General features: G+C 41.6%; 1 protein-coding gene across 1 annotated transcript in view; it reads left to right on the forward strand.

The window, feature by feature from the left end:
* il16 (interleukin 16) overlaps positions 1-25,666 on the forward strand; it is a 32,753-nt gene extending 7,087 nt beyond the window's left edge. The window contains 22 exon segments of the mRNA XM_071920840.2: positions 1,499-1,642; positions 1,890-1,995; positions 2,845-2,993; positions 4,338-4,448; positions 5,008-5,122; positions 5,583-5,656; positions 7,002-7,251; positions 7,466-7,583; positions 7,937-8,069; positions 13,204-13,291; positions 13,400-13,650; positions 14,122-14,262; positions 14,434-14,586; positions 16,830-16,941; positions 17,415-18,628; positions 19,333-19,460; positions 19,820-19,985; positions 21,577-21,678; positions 21,861-22,092; positions 22,319-22,447; positions 23,430-23,520; positions 23,522-25,666. Coding sequence (XP_071776941.2) covers positions 1,499-1,642; positions 1,890-1,995; positions 2,845-2,993; positions 4,338-4,448; positions 5,008-5,122; positions 5,583-5,656; positions 7,002-7,251; positions 7,466-7,583; positions 7,937-8,069; positions 13,204-13,291; positions 13,400-13,650; positions 14,122-14,262; positions 14,434-14,586; positions 16,830-16,941; positions 17,415-18,628; positions 19,333-19,460; positions 19,820-19,985; positions 21,577-21,678; positions 21,861-22,092; positions 22,319-22,447; positions 23,430-23,520; positions 23,522-23,759 — 4,245 coding nt within the window. The 3' untranslated portion in view covers positions 23,760-25,666.
* Positions 25,667-27,424: the final 1,758 nt, after the last annotated feature.

The following is a 27,424-nucleotide window of genomic DNA, read 5'->3' on the forward strand; positions in this document are numbered from 1 at the left end:
GCAAAATCAATCACTTACATCTGATTTCTGATTCATGTTACACAATGGGCCTACTATTATACTGAACTTTACTGTGCTGTACATATACTATTCTATGCTATACTATACTATACTGTACTGCAGTGGTTCTCAAACTGGAGGTCGGGCATAGTATAGTATAGTATAGTATAGAGCAGTATAGTATAATATAGTATAGTATAGTATAGTGCAGTATAGTATAGTGCAGTATAGTATAGTATAGAGCAGTATAGTATAGTATAGTATAGAGCAGTATAGTATAGTATAGTATGGAGCAGTATAGTATAGTATAGTATGGTATAGAGCAGTATAGTATAGCATAGAGCAGTATAGTATAATATAGTACAGTATAGTATAGTGCAGTATAGTATAGAGCAGTATAGTATAGTATAGAGCAGTATAGTATAGTATAGTATGAGCAGTATAGTATAGTATAGTATAGAGCAGTATAGTATAGTATAGTATAGTATAGAGCAGTATAGTATAGTATAGTATAGTATGGAGCAGTATAGTATAGTACAGAGCAGTATAGTATAATATAGTACAGTATAGTATAGTGCAGTATAGTATAGAGCAGTATAGTATAGTATAGAGCAGTATAGTATAGTATAGTATGAGCAGTATAGTATAGTATAGTATAGAGCAGTATAGTATAGTATAGAGCAGTATAGTATAGTATAGTATAGTATAGAGCAGTATAGTATAGTATAGAGCAGTATAGTATAGTATAGAGCAGTATAGTATAGTATAGTATAGTATAGAGCAGTATAGTATAGTATAGAGCAGTATAGTATAGTATAGAGCAGTATAGTATAGTATAGTATAGTATAGAGCAGTATAGTATAGTATAGTATAGTATAGTATAGAGCAGTATAGTATAGTATAGAGCAGTATAGTATAGAGCAGTATAGTATAGTATAGAGCAGTATAGTATAGTATAGAGCAGTATAGTATAGTATAGTATAGTATAGAGCAGTATAGTATAGTATAGAGCAGTATAGTATAGTACAGTACAGTACAGTGCAGTATAATATAGTATAGTGCAGTATATTACAGTACAGTTCAGTTCAGTATAGAGCAGTATAGTATAGTATAGTATAGAGCAGTATAGTATAGTACAGTACAGTACAGTGCAGTATAATATAGTATAGTGCAGTATATTACAGTACAGTTCAGTTCAGTACAGTGTAGTATTATGTGTACAGTATAGAGTACTGGGAAAAGAAAAGGAAGAAAAGAGAAATAGAAGAGCTAAGGAGAGGTAGAAGTTTTATTTTTGGATCAAGTAGATTGAGTAGAGAGGGAGAATCATTCAGTGTGAACTATTGTGCAAACTAACCATAAACATAATATAGTTCACTGTTTTGTAGCATTTAATGCAAGGCTGAAGTGAATATGAAGCTGTAAAAATGTTTTGATTTCAAACTAGTTAGGGAAATTCAATGCACTAACATTTTCTCATGCCTTGTGTGTTCTGCAGGACATTTCCACATGTGAAGACAATCTCCATTCCCATAGTTTGACCACAATCCCACAGCATCCGGCCCTCATTTCCCCATCTGATCCTCCATCAGTGCTCGGCTACACAGACAAAGACCTCGTGGCCAACAACAACCACCTTAAGGTAACAGTCTCAATAATCCCTCGGCAAGCTTATAGTCTTACTAACAGCGCTTTATTAGATACTATGCAATGAAGAGTATTGGATATTTTCAGGGGGGAGATGGATATGATGCAGTTTGATTGATTACATATTTAAAAGTGAATCCTTTCTTAAATAGATGCTGAGTGTCAGATGCTGAGGCAGTTATCTCTATGTGTTCCTTTTGATGTAAATGTGTGTGTGTGTGTGTGTGTGTGTGTGTGTGTAGCTACCCATCCCAGAGGTGAATGAGGAGAGATGCTGGGAGACGGATAAGACAGAGCAGAGCTCACAGGGACAGATGGCCAGCAATAGGACACGCTCCAATTCAACTAGTGTGTATCAACCACACACACACACACACACACACACACATCCAATTCACTACTAAAGACCTTCCTCCCTCAATAACCGCCCGTCCTCATGAGCTAACTGTTGTGCTCCTGGATGAGATCTCATTAGATGTCCTTCCTGTTGTCGGAAGCAGCCTGGCATTGATAATGTGGAACTGGACACTGAGTCTGCTTTCTGCTGCCTCTTACTGTACTATATTCTATTACCCTCATCTTCTCCCAGTGATGCTTTTACTTCAGCCATGAGACAAAGTAGCTGTATAAAGCATTGTCAGTCCTGAGGTGCCAATATACGTTAAGACTTATCTATCGATTTAGGCGGCCAACATTGGAAGTTTATTAAAAATCAGATAATGGCCTGTCAATGTATATAGTAACTGCTGTTTCTGAACGGTCAACAAACTACGTTACACCAAAAATGCGGTCTCCATGGTTACATTATTAGCAGTTCTCACTTCCGACTACTTCTGTCTTCACTGAAAACACCATTAGGCAAACTGGACTGCTTCTTTTTTGGCTGGGATTCAATGGGAGAGTTTCACATTCAGACCAAAATCTTCATCTGTGAGAAGCATATTACATAGATTTTGGTAAAACAGCGTAATGTCTTTAAATTAGTAAAAAACTATTTTGTTTAGCAGGTGCTGCTGTTGCGCACATGCGTAGTTTGGTAATATTGTAATTTTAGACAGTTGTTTAAAGAAAATATAAGAAATAAAAAAATGATGAAGATGTAGTTTTCCTACTGTATTTTCATTATTTTATAGCCTACATAAACCCTAGTCAAACCCTAACTTTTATTTTGTGATACGATACTGTGTGTGTATGCAGGCGTCCATCCCTACTGGATCGGGGATCTGGACAGCATCATCATGAAGACTCCGGAGCTGTACAGCAGTCATCCTCATGGGAATGGCCGATTGTATGGAAACAGGAAGTCTCTGTCCCAGCAGCTGGAGTTTCCTCACACCGCCACGCAGGTAAACACAACACATCTCCGTGTGTTTGACAGGTTACATGAAACAGGATGAATCTGTAATCTGATAACAGAGAAAGCAACTGTAATTAGTTTCAGTTACGCCATAAACACACAGATGTGGGGACAGAGGTTAGAGAAGCAGGCTTGTGACTGGAAGGCCGCCAGTTCAAACTCCTGGACTGGCTGGGTGAGGAAAGTGAGTGAGTAACATGTTCCCTCTCTCGACAACTACTGTCAAAGTTCCCTTGAGTAAAGCACTTAAAGGAAAAATTCACCCTCAGATCCTCTTACACTGTTAGATATCAATCTGTGATGTTCAATGCATTTCCAGAGTTGTTTTGTGATGAAGTGATGTCATTTACTTTTTTGGTGTACCCACATTCCCTCAACCTGCTTCGACAATCAAAGATGGGTGTATGGGCGTATAAATACAGCTAGCTAACCAACTACATTGTGAACACTGGGGCGTGTCTATGAATGCAGCCACACTCCTTACTCAAAACGTGTGGCTGTTGGCTGCATTGCATTCTGGTCTATAGAGGCTACTGTTGGTGGAGAAATTGTTCTCTCTGCCTCTTCTATGATGAATTTCTCCTGTATCATTGTTGAACGTTGAATTGTCAGTGCAAAATGGCGGCTATAGAAAGAAGCCCTTGATCTGATTCTGTTGTACTTATACCAAAACCTGATGTTTACTGGTATAGCTGAAAAAAATCTGATCAAACTCCATTGTAACTGCTGGAAATATCTGGACATGATGTCACATTGTTTACATCTGGCAAATTATCCGCAGGAATAATAAAAATACACCACCAAGCAACAAAATTGACCCAGAAATGCAAGGGGCAGCTTTTTAACAGTAGTAGACTGGTTGTACTGGGCAACTCCCAGTGGTTACAAAGTAACAAATACTTAAAAATGCTAAAACAAAAAGCAAAAAAACACTTACTGCTGTTATTGCTATTAGTGGTTTCTTTGATAATGTCTCATGGATTTACTCATGATGTATTCAGGATGCAATCTTTAATAGGATCCTTGAAAGCGAAGGAATGAGAGCAGTAAATTATTTCCAGTCATTGCGTCATCATGTCATTTTTATGTAATTCATTTATCACCTCATACTGTGTGAGAGTCTGAGATGAAATGCAGATGTGTTCATGATGTCAAAAAAAATCTTCTCCATCAGAGGAAGAGGCAGACTATAACACAGCAGCAACAAAACTTCAAACATCTGGTATTAGCGAAGAAAAAAGAGAAGAAATAAATCATGAGATAATGCTTTGTACTTTGTGTGTGTGTGTGTGTGTGTGTGTGTGTGTGTGTGTTGCGTGCTGCTCCTCTCCAGCCTGTGCACCGCCCCTCCCGCTCTCTCAGCTCCGCCCAGCTGGTCCACTCCTGCAGTAATGTCCAAGCCTTCATAATCTGTAATATTGTACTGATGAAGGGTCATGGCAAGGTAGGTATGAAACACTGTACACTCTATTACATCCAACATCACACTGTCTCTAGGGTCTGATAGTGAGCACCACCTCTGATATGATGGATATGATGCAGTTTGATTAGATATTTATTGTAAAATTGATCAATTGGTTGTCTGGGAAGACCTGAATTGATTCTAATGCCACATGATCAGTATGCATGAATATGTTTTATGATGATTTTTTTCCCCTGGGTTTCATTAGATACATTTAGTGTCCCATGATAAGACACAAGTAAAATTCTGGGGGAAACTATTTTTTGTATTTTTTTGGCATAGACAATCCATATCAATCCAAAAATAGCAGTACTGGCCTTCAAAAACCCATAACAGTCCAGTCAAGCCCTAGTCCTAGCCCCTAATTGCATGTTATTTTGTGTGCTCTGTTCTTACTTTATTTTTTTATTTCCTTCATTAAAATTGAAGGAATACAATTATTACTGTGGTTGTGATGCATGTTATTACTAATATTAATGTTATTGTTATACGGTTAGCATTAGTATTCATTCATGAGTGCTGACTGTGCTGCTGTGCCCAGGGTCTTGGCTTCAGTATAGTGGGAGGAAGGGACAGCATGTATGGACCGATGGGGATCTATGTGAAGACCATCTTCCCTGGAGGGGCAGCGGCTGCTGATGGAAGGCTGCAGGAGGGTGAGGGACACTGGGCACATGAATACAAGTTTGCATGAATTGCTAAAGTAATAATCTGTACTAATCTGTACTATTGCCAACACAAGGTAATTCAACCTATAGCCAGTTCATGAAAGCTTTTAAGCATTATACAGTAATTCATTATCCTCAGCAGTCAAATGAACTCTATGGATAATATCTCACAATGCTGGCATACCAAATCCATAATCCATAATGCACTGTAATGCATGCAGTTTTTCGATGTAATTGCAATGTGAGAATAACAAATGCTTATAATTCATATGATGTGTTTAGAAAGCCTCACAATGTGTAAGTGTAGTATGCATGAATTAGCCAAACAGGGCTCTTTTCCATCTGCCTTATCCATATCAGATATCTAAAAAACGATCTGTTTATATGTCATAGAGTAGCTACTGTACAGACTTGTGAGCTCAGACCATCTGTATCTGTGTCTGTACAGGAGATGAGATACTGGAACTGAATGGAGAGTCTCTACATGGTCTTACTCATGACGACGCCCTGCAGAGGTTCAAAGTAAGGCTTTCTAATGATAAATCCAACTGTACTCTGAGCTTTTATCATTACAGTTCTAACAGTATTCTTTTCAGTTGGTCTAATCTCTGTTTTCTATGCAAATTATAAAGGTCATTGTATCATCTCCCCAATCAGCCCTCTATACACTGCCTGCCCGCTTTTTACTCTCACTTCCTCTTGTTATTTCTCTTCGTCAGTATTAAATGGTATGTGTGTGGGGTATTTAATGTACTGGGAAGACACCAAAATTTACTCAGTGAATCATAGGGTGAATAATGGCTGATGCCAGCTTGCTTCTCTAATCCAAAGAGGTTTGATGATCACAGCTTCTCTTACACAGCGTAGCTTTATTTACAGTCTGTGCGTAGCCCCCATCCATCCGCTAAGAGCGAGGACCGTAGCAAATATATTGACATGCGAATTAGCATATGACTTCATCTGGCGACTTCTAGCGACTCAGCCATAGGAGAAGGGCGGCATACAAACCCTGATTAAGGTTAAGGGGTGGGAGAGGGAGGTAAGATTATATGCACAAGCCAATATAGTGGAACAACAGCAATTCTTATTAGCAGAATAGTTAACCCACCTTTTTAGGCCGACATAAAAATGTATGACCTACATTCAAAGTATACATCATAGTAAGTAGTATCCAACTGATGTAAGTATATAAAGATAGGGTCTTAAAAGGAAAGATGTGAAAAATAGCTTAGTGCTAGCTTGCCGGCTGTGAGCGTCTTGACAAATAATGTAATAAATCCAAATCACCAATAGCTCAACCTCACAGCTACAACTTAACTACTGCTAACATACACCTAGTGAGGCCTACTATGCTAACGTTGCATCCTCAACAAAGCATTCAGCCCATTTACAAGTCCAACAAACAACAAGCTAAACCTAAATAAAAAAATTGAATGTTGTAAAATGACGTGACGTACTGTACCTTATCAGAAAACCAGGGAACTTGAAATGAATCTTCTGCTAGCTAGCCAAACTCTTCCACATGCAATTTGAGCTGTAGAGAAATGTGAAATGGAAAAAGCAATCTTCCAATGCAGCTGCAATGAAAACTAGCATCAGCAGGAGCATGAGCTGGTCTATAAAGGTTTCTACCACAGGCATTTCACACATGGAGGTTCAACAAGGACCTAATGAAAATCTTACAGCCTATTAGACACATCAGCACATGGAGATACCGGCCCTTCTAGCAAGCATGAAAAGGCGTAAATTAATGCTTTTCTGAATATATAACTGATTTTTGTTTTACACTGGTTGCTGTTTGCCTTATGATGGTCACCGTCATCTTTTTATTTACCACTACATCACTGGCCATCATCTCTTTCTGCAGCAAATCAAGAAGGGCTTGCTGACTCTGGCGGTGCGGACCAGCCTGCGTGTCGGAGCCCTGTGTGGCCAGGCCCAGGTCGCCCAGCTCTGCAGGTCGCGCTCCCTCAGCTCCACTACAGGCATGGCCAGGGTCAGCGCCGACATGGGAGACTACAACTACCTGACCAACGGCAGCAACAACACGCTGACCGTCCCGGGTCAGCCAGCCAAACCCAGGGACCGCATCATGATGGAGATCACCCTGCATAAAGGTCAGCTTCAGGTGACAGTGTAGTAAAGACAGTATAGTATAGCAAACCAGCCTCGAAAACAGGGTTAGATTGATATATCAGTAAGTAAATGGAAGTTCAGAGCATTTTGATGGTATATTTGCTATGATCCTCAATCAGTTCACTGTAAATCAATTCAGAATATGATTGATTATGTGAGCTAACCCAAACTCTTTATGCATGTATGGTTTTCCAGAGGCTGGTGTTGGTCTGGGTATTGGACTGTGTTGTGTTCCCTCTGGTGACGGCTGCCCTGGTATCTACATCCACACCCTCTCTCCTGGATCTGTAGCTCACATGGATGGTAGACTCCGGTGAGGAGGAAAAACTGATTCTCTACTACAGAGGAATAGCAGAGAATATATACAAGGGGTGGAAAGAGTACCGAAATATCCTACTCAAGTAGGGGAACAGTTACGTTCATGCAATTTTACTTAAGTAGACATAAACTACGTGTATAAAAATTTACTTAAGTAAAAGTTAAAAGTAACATATTTAAAATGTAAACTGTGTTCTACTTTTTCCCACCATTCGGAAAAATATGATTTTGTTGACTGTGTGTTGGATCAGTTCTTTGTGCTTGTTTTGTAAACGTTTTTCTGTATGAAAATCAAATTAATTTCCCCCTCTCTTTCCTTTCTGTCCAAACTCTTGGTGCGGACTTCAGGTGTGGGGATGAGATCATGGAGATCAACGACACTGTGGTTTACAACATGGCGCTGAACGACGTCTACACAGTTCTGAGCCAGTGCACTCCGGGTCCAGTCCAGATCATCATCAGTCGACACCCTGACCCCAAAGTACAAAACGCCTCCACTACCACTCCACTAACAACACCCTCACCATGTGGCTCTACTGTTGTGACAGCTGTGTGTGTGGTTACATGGGTGTGTTTGTGTGTGTGTGTGTGTTAGGATGGTGATGCACTAAGCCAGTGGTGGACTGGGATAAAAAAAATCAGCCAAGCACATGGTCTCCAACTGAAGTGTTTCAGGTCTAGCTTTGTATTTTTTCTGGTAACTGAGCACTGACCTCTTGGTTGTTGGTTTGACTTGAGTTTTAAATGAGTTTTTCTTTTTAGGTATTCGGTCAGCTCATGCTCAGCCTTGGTTATATAGGATGGGATGTACATAATGCAAGAGTTGGTGTTGAGAATGTACTGAATATCAGGCATCAAGAGGATAAGGATTGTATCTGCTCACCCAGCAGTCCTTTGGATCACGTTTCAGTATAACCATGCTCTTCAAAGCTCAAATTAAACTCGGCCAATAGTTGAGGTAAATCTAGAGATGCAGTTTGGGGGGCACTGAGCAATTTGGTCACTGGTTTGAGCTTCATCTTTGCTGTCGCCAAAACTGCTGGATCAGTATTGTCTGGTGGTTCTAGTCTCTTTGGCAGAAGGTTTCAGGAACCCAAATCAGCCAGGCTTGTTGTTTTTGTGACATGACTTGGAGTGAGAGAGAGTTGTTGTGTGTCTGAAGCTCTGTAACCTTCCTGTGTTTGGGCCAGACGTTTTGGGATACTGTCATCCAGTGTGGGCATGTCCGCAGCTTGCAGATTTCTTTCCTCAGTCAGGAAGTAGAGCAAATCTTGATGTGTCTTTTTATCCTCAAAAAATTAAACTTGAGATTCAACAGATACAAAATTATCAAATTATATTGTTTAGTGAGGATTGTGCGAATGCTATTCAGAACAACTCTAGCTACTAGCTAGATACTAGCTCTAAGATTGAAAACCTCCAGTGAGAAAATAGTGAACTCTTGAGCTGTATGCACAAAGTCCAAGGCTCTCTACATCCAGTAAGGAGGGAAGAGACTAAAAGCTTGAAATTTAAAAAGCCTTTATTGTTAAAGCCAACATGTTTCGCCCATAAGGTCTTCATCAGAGCAAGAATGGCTCCACAATGAGCAAGTCACAGTTTAAAAGTACTATATCCAATCAAAGACTACCAATAAAGGCACATGCAAAAAGTCTGTGTACAGACAGTGGAGGACCAAACCAAGGAAAAAAAATACTCCGAAGGTGAAAAAAAACAATATAGTAAAAAAATGTGTAAAAAAAAAATAGTAAAAAAACTATGAGTGTGAGAGAGAGCGAGAGAGAGCAAGACAGAGGAGAGAAAGAGAAAAAGAGAGAGAAAAGGAAGACAAGGACTCAAAAACACCCATGTAAGCCATAAAATACAAATGAATCATCATAGGACCATAATACAAATGGCACTGTAAGCTCATATCATAAGACATGAGAGATGGCAGCAACACATTTTTAACAAACAGCAACAGATTTAACAGTACAATAGAATCTCTCCTCACTCAACCATGATCCAAAATATGCCTTGATATATGCAATACCTTAAATACGCAGAAGGGAATAGTTGCTGTTATAACACTTGCAAAATGTCTAGGCATAGCATAATCCTGGTTGTTCTTATGGATAGCGTTTTTATGTTTGGCTAACCAGTCCTGTAAACATCTCTTAGTACAAGAGCACCAAGTGTTACTTTTGTCTACCTCTAAGACTACTTTTAAACTAATTCAAGTGTGCAGATGTAAACAGACTGCTATGGATACTCAGATTAATTCTATTACGAAACTGACTTGATATCGATCAGTTATAGAATGTACTTTTGTATTATAGCAAGAAGTCTATATACTTACAAGAGATCAAATGTAATTCATTGTAATTAATTCATTACATGCAAATCTAAAGAACTACTTTTCAAACCAATTTACTATGTAGATGTGCTATATTATTATATATATTTATTTGCAAATGCAATTCAGATACAGAAATCTATATTCACTTCAGATATAAAAATATGTAGCAAGAGTTCTGTATCAAATTCCACTATCAAGAGTTCTGTATCAATCCTCAACTGTTAATCTGATCAAACAATTTGAAAATACAATTTTCAGTAGAATGCCACAGACCAGTTACATTTCAGTACAGTGATAGTAACATTTCTACTCTAACTACAACAGTATAATGCAAATAAATTCAGTACACACAAGTCTAAAGAACTAATTAACAAAAAAAATCAAAATGTGGATGTCTTATATAATGTAGATGAAAAAATACTTTGACTAGTGTTTGTTTAGTTCACTGTAGTTCAGCAATCAGTTCAATTCAAAGAAGTTAGGTCACTTTGTTCAGTTCTTGCAGGGAGAATGTGGTAGAGACGAAGTAAGAAACAGTCCCTGTAAGAGTTGTTCACTCTTTGCTTGTAGAGAAGAGTGCAGTTTGTTCACTCTTGGCTTGTAGAGAAGAGTGCAGTTGTTCGCTCTTGGCTTGTAGAGAAGAGTGCAGTTTGTTCACTCTTGGCTTGTAGAGAAGAGTGCAGTTGTTCACTCTTGGCTTGTAGAGAAGAGTGCAGTTTGTTCACTCTTGGCTTGTAGAGAAGAGTGCAGTTGTTCGCTCTTGGCTTGTAGAGAAGAGTGCAGAGTGCAGGGGGGGGGGGGGGGGGGGGGGTGTATTGGTGAACAGGACCTAAACCTCTTAGCGAAGATTGTCACACTCAGCCGAGTGCCAGGACTGGAAACAATTCCTTTCACGTGTGAAGCAGAGCCTTTTACCATTACACTCAGGCGCCAAGCAAGGTCCTATATTCTACCCTTTTTTTTCTGTAGCGAAGCCAACAGTTCCTTGACAAGTCCTGCATTTGAGGGACATGTGCTGAATGGAACGAATCGGGAGGAGGTGCCAGAGGCTTTTGAGTGTGCGGTAAATTCGCGTTGATATCAATACCGCCCGAAATCTATCTGAGAATAGTTTGCGAAACAGTTCTTGGCCCCGGGTGTTGCATGACACTGTTGCCACTCCTGAAATAACAGATAACGATTGACGACAGCGATATCTATGAAGTGGAAGAAAAGCGTTTTCCACCATTTCTGAGTTTTATGCAGGACTTCATACATCTTAATCATTTGGTCAGACCTCCCCCCATATGTTTATTATAGTCACTTATCAATTTGGGCTGGCGGACTACAAGTTTATCCCAAACAGCATCACGTTTGACATTCCGTGTCACCTCAATCATATCGTTTGCATTGTGGAAAGTGGAGAGGCATGTAACTGCACGCGTGTCCTTCCACTGTATAGCCAGTATGGAACTCTGCTCTATCCTACACCACCTCATGTCCCCACGATCTGCCTTGTTCTCCCAACTTTTAATATCACTGAATTCTTCAGGGATATTGTTGGTTCCACATGTCCCACAAGCATTAAACCCAAGTTCCTGCAATGTAACCATGAGTGCTGGAGATGTATAGAAATTGTCAAAAAGAATGTTGTGGCCCTGCTCTCTGAATGGCTGTATCAAGGTCTCTACTACTTTTGATGCTAAGCCAACAGTGCGGCCGTCAGAACTTCCCGTGTAAATGTTGAAGTCGAGAGTATACCCTGAGTCTGATGTTGCAATAACCCACAGTTTAAAACCCCAACGAGTTGGATTGCCTTTCATATACTGCTTCAACCCTGAACGCCCCTTTGATTTTACCATGCGCTCATCTATGGCTAGATTTTGATTTGGCTGATATAGCTCGGTGCACTTCTGCTTGAGGTGATCCAAAAGATAACGAAGCTTAGTGAGACGGTCCTGGTTATCCTCTGAGGCTGGGTCTACAACATGCAAAGCTGCCAGCAGAGACTTGAAACGATTTCGCGACATGAACATCTTTGACCATGAGCCCTGAAGCGACTTTGTTCCCCAGTAACGCTGAATGTCAGAGAGATGGGTGAAGCCCATGTAAATGAGGAGCCCCATGAACCTGTAAAACTCGCCCGGAGTCACCTCATCCCAACCCCCACTGCTGTTGGCATATGACGGGCAGTTTAACACGAGGCTCCATCCATGTCGGTTTGAAAAGCCGCAAATCTCAGTAACAATAGCCCGCGTAAAAAACAGAGAGAAAAAATCGACTTCCCGTAATATTGCCTTGGTAGTTGACCGGAGTACACGACGCACACTACTCAGATCTATGCCGAGTGGGCGGCGGGGAGTAAACGGCAGAGGTTCTGGTGCCTGGACGTCCTTATCATTATAGGAGAGGGAGGGGGTAGAGTCAGCAAAGAGCTTACGCTTTTTAGCTGACCCAGGACCTGTGCTGGAATGGCTAACCATAGCCAAAATAATGACAATAAGTTAGTACTGATGTGAATAATTATTGACATAAAATGGCAGTAAAATATTACACCAACATGATGTGAAAATGTGGGTAGAAAAATTTATGAGTAATGCTTCCCTTCACCAGCTGCCATGGAGGCGTCCCCGAGCAAGGCGCTGAACCCCCAACTGCTCCAGTGGAGCTGCTCAGTAGCCAACAGTAGACTGTGGTTGTACTGGGTGGCAACTTTGCTTGGCTAAATTGTTTTAAAAAACTAAAGTGAAACCCAACATCAAAACCTTATTCAAATTTGTTCAAACATCCAAGATAGTCTTCTATAATTATAGGTCCCATATTATAGGAATTCAAGTTTTCTTCTATTTATATACTGTATACATACAGTATATGATCAGACTGACTCCAGTCAAGATACTGCAACTGGACTTGGAATTGGCTCCCCTCACTAAAAAATTACTGAAATCCTTCCTATTAGGCCAGTTTGCAGCATTTGTAGTGGAAAGCCTCCACTCAGCAGGTTTACCTCATTTGAATCAGAGGAGGTGCTGTTGTCGGCCAATCAGGGTCCAGTATTGTGAGGATTTAGTCTTCACATTAATTCAATTTAACTAATTCAATTAGTTACAAAAAGTATGCTAGTCACAAAACTAATAAGTAGAATAATATGGGACCTTTAAAATTGAGCTATTATGAGTTGCTCAACAATTTGCCCTGGGTGTCAATATCTTTTTTCCTCATGTATAATACAAGAATGGGGGCTGATTTATGTGACGTAATGCTTTAATTCCCATCTTCTGTGCATTGTGTCTCCCAGGTATCAGAGCAGCAGCTGAACGACGCTATTGCCCAAGCAGTGGAAAACAGCAAACTGAGGAAAGACAAGAGCCAGTGGAGTATTGACGGTAAAAGCTTCTTTATCCATCCAGATAACAAGAAAAATGGTAAAAAAAAAAAAAAAAAAAAAGTGGATTTGGTTTTGACGCATTTCCTTGTGCCTACCTCTGCCCCAGGGCTACGCAGGCTGGAGTCCTGCTCTCACAGCCGGCAGAAATGCGAGCGGTGCCTGGAGAGGAGCTTCAGTCAGCTGACGGTCCGGCGGGCGCAGAAGGCCATGACCCGCTCCTGCAGCGACAGCACCAACAACCACCACCACCACCACCACCACCACAACCGCTGCCTCAGCCCGACCGTCACCGTCCACAACCTGCACAACACGCACCACAACCCGCCCGCCCGCGTCCACAGCCTGGACACACCCATGGTAGCCAGACACACCACTGATGGCTTATGGAATGGGGATGAAGGGTTCAGAGAGGTCTGCTGATATCAGATGGGTTATCAGGGGCGAAACATTCAGTCATTCAGTCATACATTATTATAATGATAAACGTATTCATGCATACTTATGTGGTATCTGAAAATGTCTCATTAGAATCCCTTCAGGTTCAGGTCTTCCTGTAGACAAGCAGTGTAGTATTGATCAATTCTACAATAAATATGTAATCAATCAAACTGCATCATATCCATCATATCAGCGGTGGACGACACTAACTGGACCAGATTTTAATAAAAGGCCAATATCAGCTCCATATATATCTAAACTGATATATCAGTCTAACCCTATGGGAAATATCTGTTATTGTCTATGTATGTGTTTGTGTGTATGAGTGCAATTTTGGATGTCTTTCTGAAGGTAATGTAATATGTATACATCTCATTCCCTCTCCTCTAGTCTATGACAGAGCCGTGGCCTGACAACAGACTGTCGGTGCCAGTGTATCCTGATGACGACTACAACGTCCCGTACAACTCTCCTGCTGCCAACCTGTCCAGTCAGCAGGCCCTCGACCTGGCCTTTAGGGGGAACAGCAAGGTGGGAACAGACTAAAGCCTGCATCCATCCAGCCTCTATAATCAGGGTATCATTAGTTTAGTTTAGTGGGACAGCAAATGAATACAGTAGATGAGAACATGTTCACGTACTATGTAAGATCGCATTTCTTCAGTGAGATGACATAATACACTCATGCTGCTGTATGTGTAGTCCAAGTCCAGGGTGTGTGTCGCTCCACGGAGGTACTGCCGGCCTCAGGATGTGACCAGCGAAGAGGGCTACGCCGGAGACTCCAGTGGCTCTAGCAGAGGATCTCCTGTTAGAGACGATGGACTGGGTCCCTCTGCACACAACGGATGCCAGGTACGCAACACTCACAACGACTCAGCTAGAGAAGCTAGGATGGGAAAGATCATATTTCAAGTTTCTGTAATTCATGTCACTTATGACGATGCCTATTTTCACGGTCCAAAATGTCATACATAGGGATGGGACAATATATCGAAATTCAATCACATTCTAGCAAGCCAATGACATCGCTAGAAAGATTTGTGTCTCAGAAATAAACATTATTCTGCGCAGTCAGACTTTGTTGTCGCTGAACTTTTATTTATTACATCGTATCGTTGTTGTATTGTATTGTGAACCCCATATTGCGTATTGAATCGTATCATGAGATCAGCATATCATCCCATCCCTAGTCAGACATAATGAGTATGTACAGTGGCTATAAAAGTATTCACTCCCGTTGACTTTTTGCACATTTTCTTGTGTTACATCATTATTTCAAAATACATTTATTTACATTTGAAAATAGGAAGCCAAGTCACTCTTCTTTTGTGTGCAAATGTTAAAAAAGGCTTTTATTTTTCTGCGGTTACCCTACATGATTCAGTATAGGTTTCTTCATCAGGGGTCATAGATCATAGATCTCCTATCTAACTATTGCACACAAACAAGAGTGGCTTCCGTTTTTCAAGTTTTTTTTTTACCCTTGACTGCAATAAGCACATTTGTCTTTAATTTGGAGAAGCATAAAGCATGTCTTTGCTTTATGCTTCTCCAAATTAAAGACACTCTGGTATCCCCTCTCAACAATGTTTTGGTCTAAATATCAATACAAAGTACTCTTTCCTACCAAAGTGTAAATTCAAGAACTTTATGTGAAAGTATACAATTCCTATTAATAGATAAATCTAGTTTGCAAAAGTATTCATCCCATATACTCACTTGGGCTAAATTGTCTCACTAGCAAAAACATTTCCCATTAATTATTCCTTATTCTTAGGTAATACTAGACATTACTTTTTTGGCATTTTTGCCTTTATTGGACAGTCTCAGTAGAGAGAAACAGGAAAGAGAGAAATGATATGTGACAAATGTCCCAGGCAGGATGAGTCCAGTACCTGTGGTTTCAAAGAAAAAAAAAAAACCACCATCCTTCCATCACTATATATAAAAGGACAGAGGGCGCACTTTTCAGAAGGTTTTTCCTGTCCAATTTGTTCATTGACTTGCATAGTCAAATTGGAGATAAGAAAGTGCACTGATACTATATAGTGATAGAGGCATGGCTTATTTTTACATTAAGACCCCAGGAATGAATATTCTCTTAGGGCAATGAGGGATTATTTTTTTGTCTGTGCAATCTATGTTCAAGACTATTGTCCATAAAAGGATGTTGAAAGCAGGGGTGGGGACAAAGATGCTGTCATCTCAGTCTGTTTTTTTCCCTTTTACTCTGAGTTCCTGTTCTGCTCTGTATCAGAAGGCGGATACTGCTGCCTGATCAGTGCACTGTTTCTCTCAATGTACTAATCATGCTGCTTGTGATACAATAGCATCTAATACAGCTACTCTCCTTCCAATGCCTCCAGTTTTTCAGCAGTATATACAAGGCCTTGCGAAAGATCCTGAGGTTACTCTTTAGAAATGTATGTGAAGTGATGCTGCTTTATATGTTTTGCTGGTGAAAGCATGGTGGCTGTCTTTGGCCTTTTATTCTTTTTAGTAACATGTAAAGGTGCCAGGTCTTTTTATCACAATAGCTTTATTGATATGCTTTCCTTTATGTATCTACTCCGTATCTACCATATCTTCAACTATTGCAGGCATTAGAATAAGTAACTGATACTGATTTACCGTGCTTATACTGTGCTTAATTTGCACACTTTTATATGTATGTGTGTGCACATGTCTATGTGTGTGTGTGTGTGTGCCTCTGTGTGGGTGTAAACATATCCTTGAAAACTACAGAGACTAATGCAGCCACTAGAAAAAAGTGTATGATGCGCTGCTCACAATACTGATCCTGTAGTTGTGTTTCCCCATCATGCTTAATGTGCTTGACTTTACATGTATGTGTGTATGTGCGTGCATGCCTGCGGGCGCACATGTATCCGTGCGTGCAAAGTGCTTTTCTTCTGCCCATACGCATCAGGCTCGTCGCTGCTGGGTTATGGCTATCGGCTTTTAGCGGCTGAATTAGATTGCGTGAACGCTGCATGTGGATGTGAGTCTGAGCGGAAGCGGGGTGCATTACTGCACCTCTCTGCGGTCGCCGCGAGAACAGCCGTCACTCTCAACACTTCCTGTTTGTGCACCAGGAAGGAGAGCGAACGAGAGAGCCGTCAGAGGGAAGTAGAGAAGCTTTCAGCCATACAGACACTGCAGACTGCCCTCCGCCCTCAGCCTGCACAGAGGACAGACTACACAGAGGTAGGAGACAAGTGGCATTACCTTACATTTCACCATACACGCACCCCCCAAAAGGGCATTTTCAGAACTAGTTGGTCAGTTATAACTTTAGTTACTCCAACAAATTGACAGTGCAATAGTATTTCAGTGCAAAGTAATTGTGAAGTTCCCTTTACTGTTCAATGAGGAATTCCTGAGTCAAGTAAACGTTCAAATGAGGCTGCGGCTTCAACCCTGATCACTTGCTTCAGTTAGAGCAATGGTTCTCAAAGTGGACTAGGAGACCACCCATGGGTACTCAAGGGAGGTCCTCAGCAAAATGAGGAATAGTTTAATTTCAGCTCTATAGGAAATGAATGGACTTCCGGTAACTTGTTGATCGTGCTGCTTACAGTATGGATGCACAGTTATGTCTATTTGGGAGTCTGTGACAAGAAAACATTTGAGAACCCCTCAAGCTTTTCTACTATCTTTACTCTCTGTTTTGTGGACAGGTGATTCATCGGCTCAGCTCTGCTCCCAGGCGAAGAGAGGAGCTCTGAGGAGGCAGGCCCGTGTCGAGCAGCACACCCAAGAGCAGCTGCAGGACCCCTGGGTTCGCCTTTCAGACAGCTCCCCTGGAGATCCCCTAGAGATCCCACATCGCCACGCTGCAGACGGCACACCGCCTGCGAAACCCCATCACCACAGCCCACAACTACACAACGCCAACAGCAATCCTGTCACCATGAATGACGAAGGGAACACCCCAGAACTCAATGGGACAGTCACATATTCATCTTCAGACCCTGCTTCCGACCCGACTCCCCAGCCGGAATCTGAAACCCCTCCAGAAGTGAAGAAGGGTCCCCCGGTGGCGCCCAAGCCCGCCGGGTTCCGGCAGAGTCTGAGAAAAATTCGTAACGGGCGGGACCAGAGGGATGTAGCTAAACCCGCGGATCAGAGGCCTGCTGGGGGATTCAGTAGAAGCTTCGGAGTGAGTCTCAGATCTACCTCCTCTGCAGCCAACTTGTCAATCAGGCAGAAGATCCACTCGTTTGAGACCTTTTCCAGTCCGGAGGGTCAAGAAAAGGGGGGCAACAGGAGCCCCCTGGCCCTCTCCACCTCCCTGCCTCTGATGGAGAAGGATTCTCCCAGGAGTCACCATGCCCCACTGAGAGATCACGGGACTAAAAAAAATGAAATTACCAAAGAGATCAAGGCAGAGTGTCCTGTACCTGCGGAGGAGAGAGGCGACGCAACCTTCTCCCCTTCACCTTCTGTTCTCACCTCCTCCCCTCCCGAAGCTGGCCTTCCAATAACGGCCAGTCCCTCTAGCGCTGATCCTCCCTCCATCGAATCCCCCATTGCCCCCCCATCTTCTGAGACCGTCCACACGGATCCGGGCTCCGGGACAAGTGATTCCCATTCGGTTCCAGACAAAGATGACATGGACCCCTCACCATCCAGCCAGGAGGCAGCCGCCTCAGAGGCAGACCCGGATGCAGACGCTCTCAGCGGGTCCACAGAGACGAAGGATTCCCCCCCTGGTGGTCCGACCCGCAGGAGATCCAGCAGTGCCAAAGGAGAAAGTCCTCCACCAGAAGGCCATGGAGAGCAGAGCCAAGGGAAACAGCTGAGCCTGACCCGGAATGCTCCATCTCCATCTCCATCCCCAGACACTTCCATCGGGGAGAGCTTCGGGAAAATCCTCGCCTTCAGTAACCAGGTATTCTTTAGTCCATATGAGGAAAATTTTTAGTCCTGTTTGTCTTGTGCAGGGATTTAGTGGAGGATAAACCCACCTAAACTTTTTTAGGATGATTTAAAGCTTTATGTAAATTCATAGTAGGCTATATATCATCGTAAACTGTATTAAACTGATGTTATTTAGGTGAGTATAGGGTCTTTTAAGGGGAAAAAAGCTTTCATATAGGCTTTATGAAAGTATAACTGATCTTTTTTTATATTGGTGGTTGTTTGCCTAGTGATGATCACTACTTTGAGGTAAAAGCTTACCCACCTTTTTACCCACAACTTTACCCACATATGTACATTCACATTTTTTCTTCACATGCCCATATTCTTTCTCATTCATGTATATCACAATATCCCTTGTTATACGTGTTTTTTTAATTTTATTTTCATGTTTTAGTCTTTATTTTTCTCAATATATTCTACTGCTGTTACACCCGTTTGCACACCCTCATAATTAATATTTTTTCATACTTTTCATTCATACATTTCTACATAATATGCTATAATGTGCATAATATGCAGGGGATCTTAAATTTGCTATATTTGTATTTATATTCTATTTTTCTTTGCTGTATCCTATTACTATTTGCTGCTGCAATGAACCAAGCTGCAAATTTCATCTCATCTTGTCTATATCTTATTCTATTCTATTCTATTCTATTCTGTTCTTTCCAGGTATCCCAAGCTTTGATGCGCCAAGGTAACCCTCGGTCCACCGATCCCCATTTCCCCAACGCTGCTGAGTCCAGCTCTCAGGAGGCCGACCCAGCCCTGGACAGCATTGAGAAGGGATTCTCTGTCAGGTAAAACTCTCACAGATACAAACATGTGATTTAGGCAGATAGGACTTGTTGTATTATTATTATTTAGAGGGATTTGTTGAAACACACCAAAGCTCTCTGAATGGTCTATCTGTTTTATCATCGTCAGGAAGTGGGTTCAGGTTGAGAAAGCTGTTTTCACTTCCCGTTACAGTGTTTATCATAGAGAAACAGTGAGCGAGCTATTGTCACACATTATTATATCAGAGCACAGCACACATATGCACCGTTCACATGCACAATTTCTGAAAATGCTTAAAATGTGTGAATTGTACTGAATCGACATCCAAAAAAGTCACATAATATTCACGTAAGAGTGCGTTTTCCTCTTTTTCTCACAGCTTGGCCAAACTGAGGGAGTGTACCATCGAGCGAGGGGAGGGGGGGTCGGGCGAGGAGGCACCAGCCACTTCTGCTTGCGCTCACTCTGTCATCTCAGCCATCCCCTCACAGGAAATACATAGGATGATCCAGGAAGTCAAAGCTCTGGATGAAGAGACGCTGAAGGTAGAGTGCATCTAAAAAAAAAAACCTACAAGACTTTCTCTTCTTATCCTTCTTATTTCAAATAAATAGCTGCAGCCCAGCAAATTGATCATCACTAATATTCAAAGAAGATGCTGAAGAAACAGGATTTTGTCTGACGTCGTTTAAAAAATCCTTGATATTCCAATTCATTTTTTGGTAACACTCTATTTGAAATGCATTGTGGCACATAACAAGCAGATTATAAGCATAGATACACTTTTCTTACAATATAATGATCAGAGAAACAATCAGAAATGTGCATTCAATTTAATGTCATGTCATAAATGATACACTTAACCCCCTAAATTTGATTATAATAAGTACCATACACTCACAATGTGCTTATAATGAGTTTATGATGCCTTGTAAGGCCTTGTGTAAAGTTTCCAGACTGTATGTAATCATACGGTCTGAAAAAATAGTAATGATGCTTTATCTAGTTACATGTATCATCATTCTTCTTCAATTGTTATGCACCACTGGCTCAACACATCAAAACAGTCTTTTAACCTGCAAAAACTGGCTGATTGCAGTGGCTTACTCAGAACTGGACTTCGCTAAATCCCCATCAGGCCAGATTGTGGCTCCATAAGTGGTTGAGAGGAAATCCAAAGAGAAAACATCGGTGAAGGTTTTGAAACCCATTAGGAGATTCGTACGGCTCTCGCCAAACAACATTACAGAAGCCGAGACCATTAAAGATGAAGTCACAGTACTCGGCTGCTAAAAATACAAATACACACACACACAGATGCACACACACTGGGGTACACACATACATGCTGAGAGCTCAGTGCTTGGAGTTTTAACATTTGTTATCTTCCATTCGTCACAAAGGATTTTCCATGTTTCACTTTTCAGTCTCTCTCTACACCGTGAGGTTGGCTTGCAGCTATCTGGAGTCCAAAAGGATCACATCAATCTATAGACACCCAATTGATTGATTACATTCACCGCATTCATTTCCTTGCATTACATTGTGTGGGTTAAAGTCATCGGCCACCTGGTGGGTGGAGGGCAGAATCTGAAACATAGATAGAGGTGAAGATTTGTGAAAACTCTGCCAGCTGACCTTTATGACAGATTGGAAAGATGTTAGCTGGCTAGCAGGTCTGGTACTGTGACTGTTTTCCGTTGTGTGTGTGTGTGTGTGTGTGTGTGTGTGTGTGTGTGTGTGTGTGTGTGTGTGTGTGTGTGTGTGTGTGGCCTGAAGGAAAGAGCGAGCTGCTTATGTCTCCAGGTCAACTAGAGATCTCTATTGCAACTCAAACATCCAACCATCTGGGAGCCATAATGTGCTCGACACCTGCTGTTTATTAAGCATCATACTGGGATTCCTCTGTGAATGCGGATAATTCCAAAAGTGCCTCAGTTAAAAAAAAAAAAGATCGGTGTACAGTATGTACGACAAACCCTCGCTTTCTCAAAGAGTGTTTTTAGACGTTGAAAATAAAAACGTGTCAACCCAAAACCAGTGGAGCGAGCTGGTAAGAGAAATACTGAGCTGTTCATATTCAAATTTAAAAAATGCGGAATTACGGAGCTGCCATCTCTCTCCCTTTCTCCACAGCAACTGGTGGATATCCATGTTATCATTCTACACAAGGAGGAGGGAGCTGGGCTGGGCTTCAGCATCGCCGGAGGGTCCGACCTGGAGAGCAAGGCAGTTACGGTAAGCAGCAACTCAACATATTCATATATACTTGTGTAGAATCTGATCAAAGTGCCACATTAGAATTGGGAAGGAACTATCAGGGAGGAACTAACACATCGGTCTAACGCAAACACCCATTCCGTGAAATCTATTTCCATGAATGACGCTTGTTCTCTCCCTCTGCTCCCTTCCCTGTCCAGGTCCACAGAGTGTTCCCCAGCGGCCTGGCGGGTCAGGAGGGCACCATCCAGAAAGGGGACGAGGTGCTGTCTATCAACGGACAAACGCTCCGCGGCGTCACGCACGCCGACGCCACCGCCGCTCTGCGCCAGGCCCGCAACCTGGAGCTGGCCGTGGTGGTGGTCTGCAAGAGAGCGGAGGACGAGGGACGAGACGGAGGAAGCTCCAGGAGCGACGACCCCAACCCAGCAAGTGGGTGAAGGCCGATAGAGGATAGTCTAAGATAAAACTGTTTCTTCTAGGCTGTATGTTGGGTTTGGGTCGTCTATTATTGTGCAATTCCAACAGAGTAGATGGAAACTTAAATGATCCCCATGAGGAAACTGGGGAATTGTGTAGGGAAACTGGGAAATAGGGAGTTTGCATCAGAGATTTGTGAGAAAACCCCAGTCTGGAGGCTTTTCCCTGTGTGTTTCAGTGGAGGAGCTGGGCGCTCCAGTCAGTGTGGAGCTGGAGAAAGGAGCAGGAGGAGTCGGCTTTACTCTGGAGGGAGGGAAAGGTTCCATCCATGGAGACAGACCGCTGGTCATCAACAGGATCTTTACAGGTACTCACATTTTTACCTTGCACATAAACAAAAAGGCAAAAGCTAAAAACATTTCACATATATTTTTATCTTCATAAGTAGACAGGATAGTTTTAGTTTTTTCAGTCTCATTTCAATTTTTATTTCAGTTTACGACATTTTTCTCTAACACCTAGTTTCATCTTAGTTTTAGTTTACTATAATAACCTTGATCCGTACCTTCCATGCAATCAAAAGTTTTACTATTTTGTGAACCGCCACAGAACTCTACTATCAACTGCATTATTTCCATTGCTGGATGGTAACATGTTATATTACTTTTCCCAGAGTGAAGAATTACTATTTCAATTGATAGTTAACAATCAAAGAATAAGTTAGTACTTTTGTTATCACCTCCTCTAAAGATCAGATAGAAGTTGAAACATCTATAAACTACATCCCACCTCAATACCCTGATTTGTTTTCACCATAATTAGTCGTCGTCCTCTCAGTTGATTCAGACACACACTAAACCAGTGGTTCCTGATGTGGGGTCTGGGGACCTCCAGGGGTCCTTGAGGGGGTCCCCAGCAAAATGAGGAATAGTTTACTTTCACTTCAGTTCAATTTACTAAAAAATGATCCCAATTACAGAATGTATAAGAATGACTGATCATAGGTTTCATCTCTCCACTATTATCTCCCCACATACAGTGTGGACAGGTCAACAGTTCAATGCTAAATCAACAGCAGTAACCTGCCCATGAGTCCGTGGGACTACATCTAAAAATGAGTTATTTTTGGGGATTCTGGACAAGAAAATGTTTGAGAACCCCTGTCCTAAACTAGCTTAGATGAGAAATGGTAGGAAAGTTGACTTTCTCTGGGTGGAAGTACTATTTGGTTACCTGTGATCATTCATAGTGGAGACAGTCGTGAGTTTTGGGGGTGCACTAGCAAGTAGTGAATGATATGCTACTTTTTTTGAGTAAGGAGCCCAACACTGGTTATTTCTGTATCTTAGGTGGTGCGGCGGAGCAGAGCGGCCTGCAGTCTGGAGATGAGCTGCTGCAGGTCCAGGACGTCAGTCTGCAGGAGATGACCCGCTTCGAGGCCTGGAACCTCATCAAGGCCCTGCCTGAAGGACCCGTCACAGCCGTCATCAGGAGGAGAAAGGAGGATACAGAGTGACGGCACAGCCAACGGTACATCCTTACAAATGCTGAGACCAAAGAAGAAGAAAAACCCCTCCACAACCTCTGGGAATTTGAACGATGGCAATTTACACTCCAACCTGGGGTTACACCGATATTGGCCTTTTATTAAAAATCAGATATGGTCCAGTCAGTGTTGATCACCTCTGATATGATGGAGGTTTCTCTCTGAATGTTTTTATTTTTATTATTTTTAGATCAGATGTTTGACCAGAGAAATCATTCCAGTGCGGTGTGGGAGGATTTTACTCAGCAGCTTCAGGGTGTCAGTCTGTAAAACCTGCAGGGAAACTTTAAAGGGCTGCTAACTTTGGCTTGAAAATTGCCAGTTTAAAGAAATTGCATAAAATATGGACTATTGGCAACTTCAATCCAAAAATCTGGGTTCCAACACTCACTTGGACATCGAATTTCAACTTTCAAGGTTTTGTTTGGTGAAATTCAAAGACTCCAAATTGGCATGTTTTGCAGTAAGACATGACTTTGGTCTAAATTGGACATCACTGAGGCCCATTTTCAAGAAATCATGGTGAAATCAATCATTTCAAAACTGAATACTGCTGCTCTATCAACACTAATTTGCTTTTCCTCAGGATGGGAAGTGTTGATCCAGAGAGCTGAGGCATATTCATGAATTTGGGTGCCATATTTAAAAACAAAAACAAGTACTTTCAAAGCCGTCCATTCATTTTCAAAAACCTGTAAGGCCACAAACTTCCAAAGATTTTCAAGGCCTGTAGGGTGGCTACAAATGAACCCTGAAAACTATTGGTATCGGCCTTCAAAAACCCATATCGGTATAACCCTACTTCAAACATCATCTGATACAGTAGTAGCTATGAGACACAAGCAATATGTGGACAGACATATTTGGCACTTTGTCTCTGCATTATACATCCCTTCATAACACAGCAAACCAAAAATCAAGCCATTTGTACCAGTTCTCCACAAAAAAAAAGTATTATGAATGACCGATTGTTACGCATCACGCAGGTGGTCTCAGTTTTTTTCTGCTGCCTTACAAATCTAACCTGACGCGCCAGATGGTTTGTTATCTGGGAAGTCGTCCTTGGAAACTGTTTGGAAAAGGGCAGGCGCTTTCAAAAAATACTTGGCAGGTGATTGGATGAACCATCTGTCTATCACGGGCTAACTTCAACCAATCAGATCAACGAACCATATGACGTAGTAGGACAGCGCCAAAGAGGAAGGACAACAACAAACTATGTAGTTAGCATGTCGGTAGACGATTCTTGCCGTCTTTGTAAGGAAAATTTGCGCATAAAGGGCACTCTTACGAAAAAAAAGCCTTCAGTGCCGTTCTTTGCTCTTCTTTCAATGAAGAAATACTCTCCAGTTCAGAAATAACTGATGTTATAGCAGCATCTACGCTAGCCTCTTTAGGAGCCGCCATTGTTGTGAACGAACAGTCGCTTCTCGCTGTCGTCACACCTAAACCACGCCCGTAGCTGCCCTCATAGGACGCCGATTGGTCCGAACCACTGTGGTTCGGCCACAAACACATAACTTGAAGCCTGGCAAGATGGATTCTCGCGTGATCGTGATCTCGCGAATCCAGCTGCCTCGCAAGGTAATTACAAATCAGCCTTAAGTCTGGTCATGATCATGGTTCAGTCTGATACTGGCATTTGCACAAAGCTGAAACAGAACGGAGGAACTGTTCAGCCAATTGCTAGTACGAAAAACAAATATGGTGTAGTTACCTGTAAACTAGGAAAAAAAAATCTATTAGAGTATACTTCTATTTTTATCAGGAGTGGTACTGTATGTATGTTGAAACAGAAGACCAAACACTGTTAAGCACTTTTGTTTTGTTGTTCGGTAGCTTTGATTTTGATCCCGTTATTTCACCTGGTACCAGTCAAACCAAAGACAACTGGATCCCTCTTTGTATGTAACCCAAACATGTTTTCTATGAGGTACACATCAAATATCAATTTACAAAACTGTTGATGTTAATAAGTTGCATCTGCTGTAAGAGGTCAAAATAACTTATAAAATAAAACTATCCAAATTTGAGCCTTTACTTATGTCTGTGTGACGTTTATTGAAGTTTATAGACTACACTGATGGCTTTGAAATAGTTAAAAGTGTAAGTTAGTTTTCTATCATATCCCTAGTAGCTTAAATAAGACCAGGGTGGACAACAGTGGGTGGGTGTTACTATCAATAATTTTAATGATAATGCTGGTGGAATACAAAACCTACTGGGTACAGTACAGTACAAGGTAAACAGTCTATTTCATGTGTGTTCAGTAGACATGTTAAACATTTAGATCATTGTCATTAGCAGCAGTTGCTTTCAGTAGGAGGAAAACATTACAAACGTAACATTTGACAAGTGCCATTTTACATATAACCTATGTTGCACAAATCATTATCAGTTTATCAAAAGAACGGTGTACCCAGGACAGCATGCAGATAACTGCCGAGACGCAAGAAAACACAGACACCATAACTGAACTGGTTGATGGGCCATGAGCTGCCATAGCAGATAGAGGAGACAGTTTAGAGGTATCTGAATCTCTGTTGAAGAACACAGAAGATTCAATCAGGTATTTGGCTGATGGAGGGACAGATACAGTCTGCTATACTGTAAGGGTTCCACTGGGTTGGGTTTTGGTGTTGAGAAAGCCAAGGTTTACATGGTTTTCATGTTCATTAGTGTCATTCGGGATCATGGCTTTGTCTACTGGGGATTAAGTAGACTTACAGAGGCAATCAGTGAGGTGTTTCCTAACCCATAGCACAAAATGACCATAATATATCAGATAGGGTTGTTCATCAATACCAATGACTCAATCATTATTTGGAAATGACAAAACAGTATTATTATTCCAGTATTTTGCATGGGGACATATTACGTCTTCACCAGATGTTTCTGTTGAATCTCTGCTCTAATTAGCTAGCTTCTTCCTTTACATTGTGACTTTGTGTCCATTACAGGCCACCGTAACTGAAGGGGATGGGGGGTTGTGTAGGAGAAGATCAGTTGTATAAATGCTGTTGCAACTGCTACACCTCACAGATAGAGGTCGATAAAGTTGATAATTTACGTAATGCCCCTTTAAACCATGTCAGGAAAAAGGTGCTCCCCCGGTTTCCAATGCATTTTATATCCCTCATATACTTCGGTGTTTCTTCTATTTCAGCAGCTACCTGCATGCACTCTGTTTAAGACAGTATCGCATAACAAGTAAGAATTGCAGGCTCCATTTACTGAATACACGCATGAAAATGCCTTTAGATCCACATGTAAGCAAGAACAAAAAAAAAAAAAAATACAAAACGCAAGCACACATGACTTGTAAATGGTGGAATGCACTTATAAAGGTTTGTCGTTATTAAGATGACCCCCGCTGGATATAAGGGGAAAAAAAAGAGGTGAAACGTTTGGCGACGAAACATTTGGAAAGGAATCTTGATACTACTAAAAAAGAGAAGTTAAAACGGGACACCCTCATATGGCTCATCATACATGTAAAGGCTCTAAAGAAATTGGGCATGCAGGTCACACTACCAGCCGTTCACAACAAATCACATCCAGTATCCTGCCTTCCCTTAGCTGTAGACTCATCTCCATCCTCTGACAGACTGATGTCATTGTAACTCAATGCTTGACTTGGGGCCTGAGGAGTATTAACTGTTTGTGAGCCCAAACCTGACAAAAGCCTGAAGGAGTTTCTAACAGTAAAGTGCTAATAACAGAATTTTTTAACCCATTGATTTCAGTGGGAAATTCAGTCAGGCATCGTCAGATTTGGACTGAACCTCGACCTTAATC

Source organism: Centroberyx gerrardi, chromosome 1 (assembly GCF_048128805.1).
Source record: "Centroberyx gerrardi isolate f3 chromosome 1, fCenGer3.hap1.cur.20231027, whole genome shotgun sequence".
Classification (NCBI taxonomy): domain Eukaryota; kingdom Metazoa; phylum Chordata; class Actinopteri; order Beryciformes; family Berycidae; genus Centroberyx; species Centroberyx gerrardi.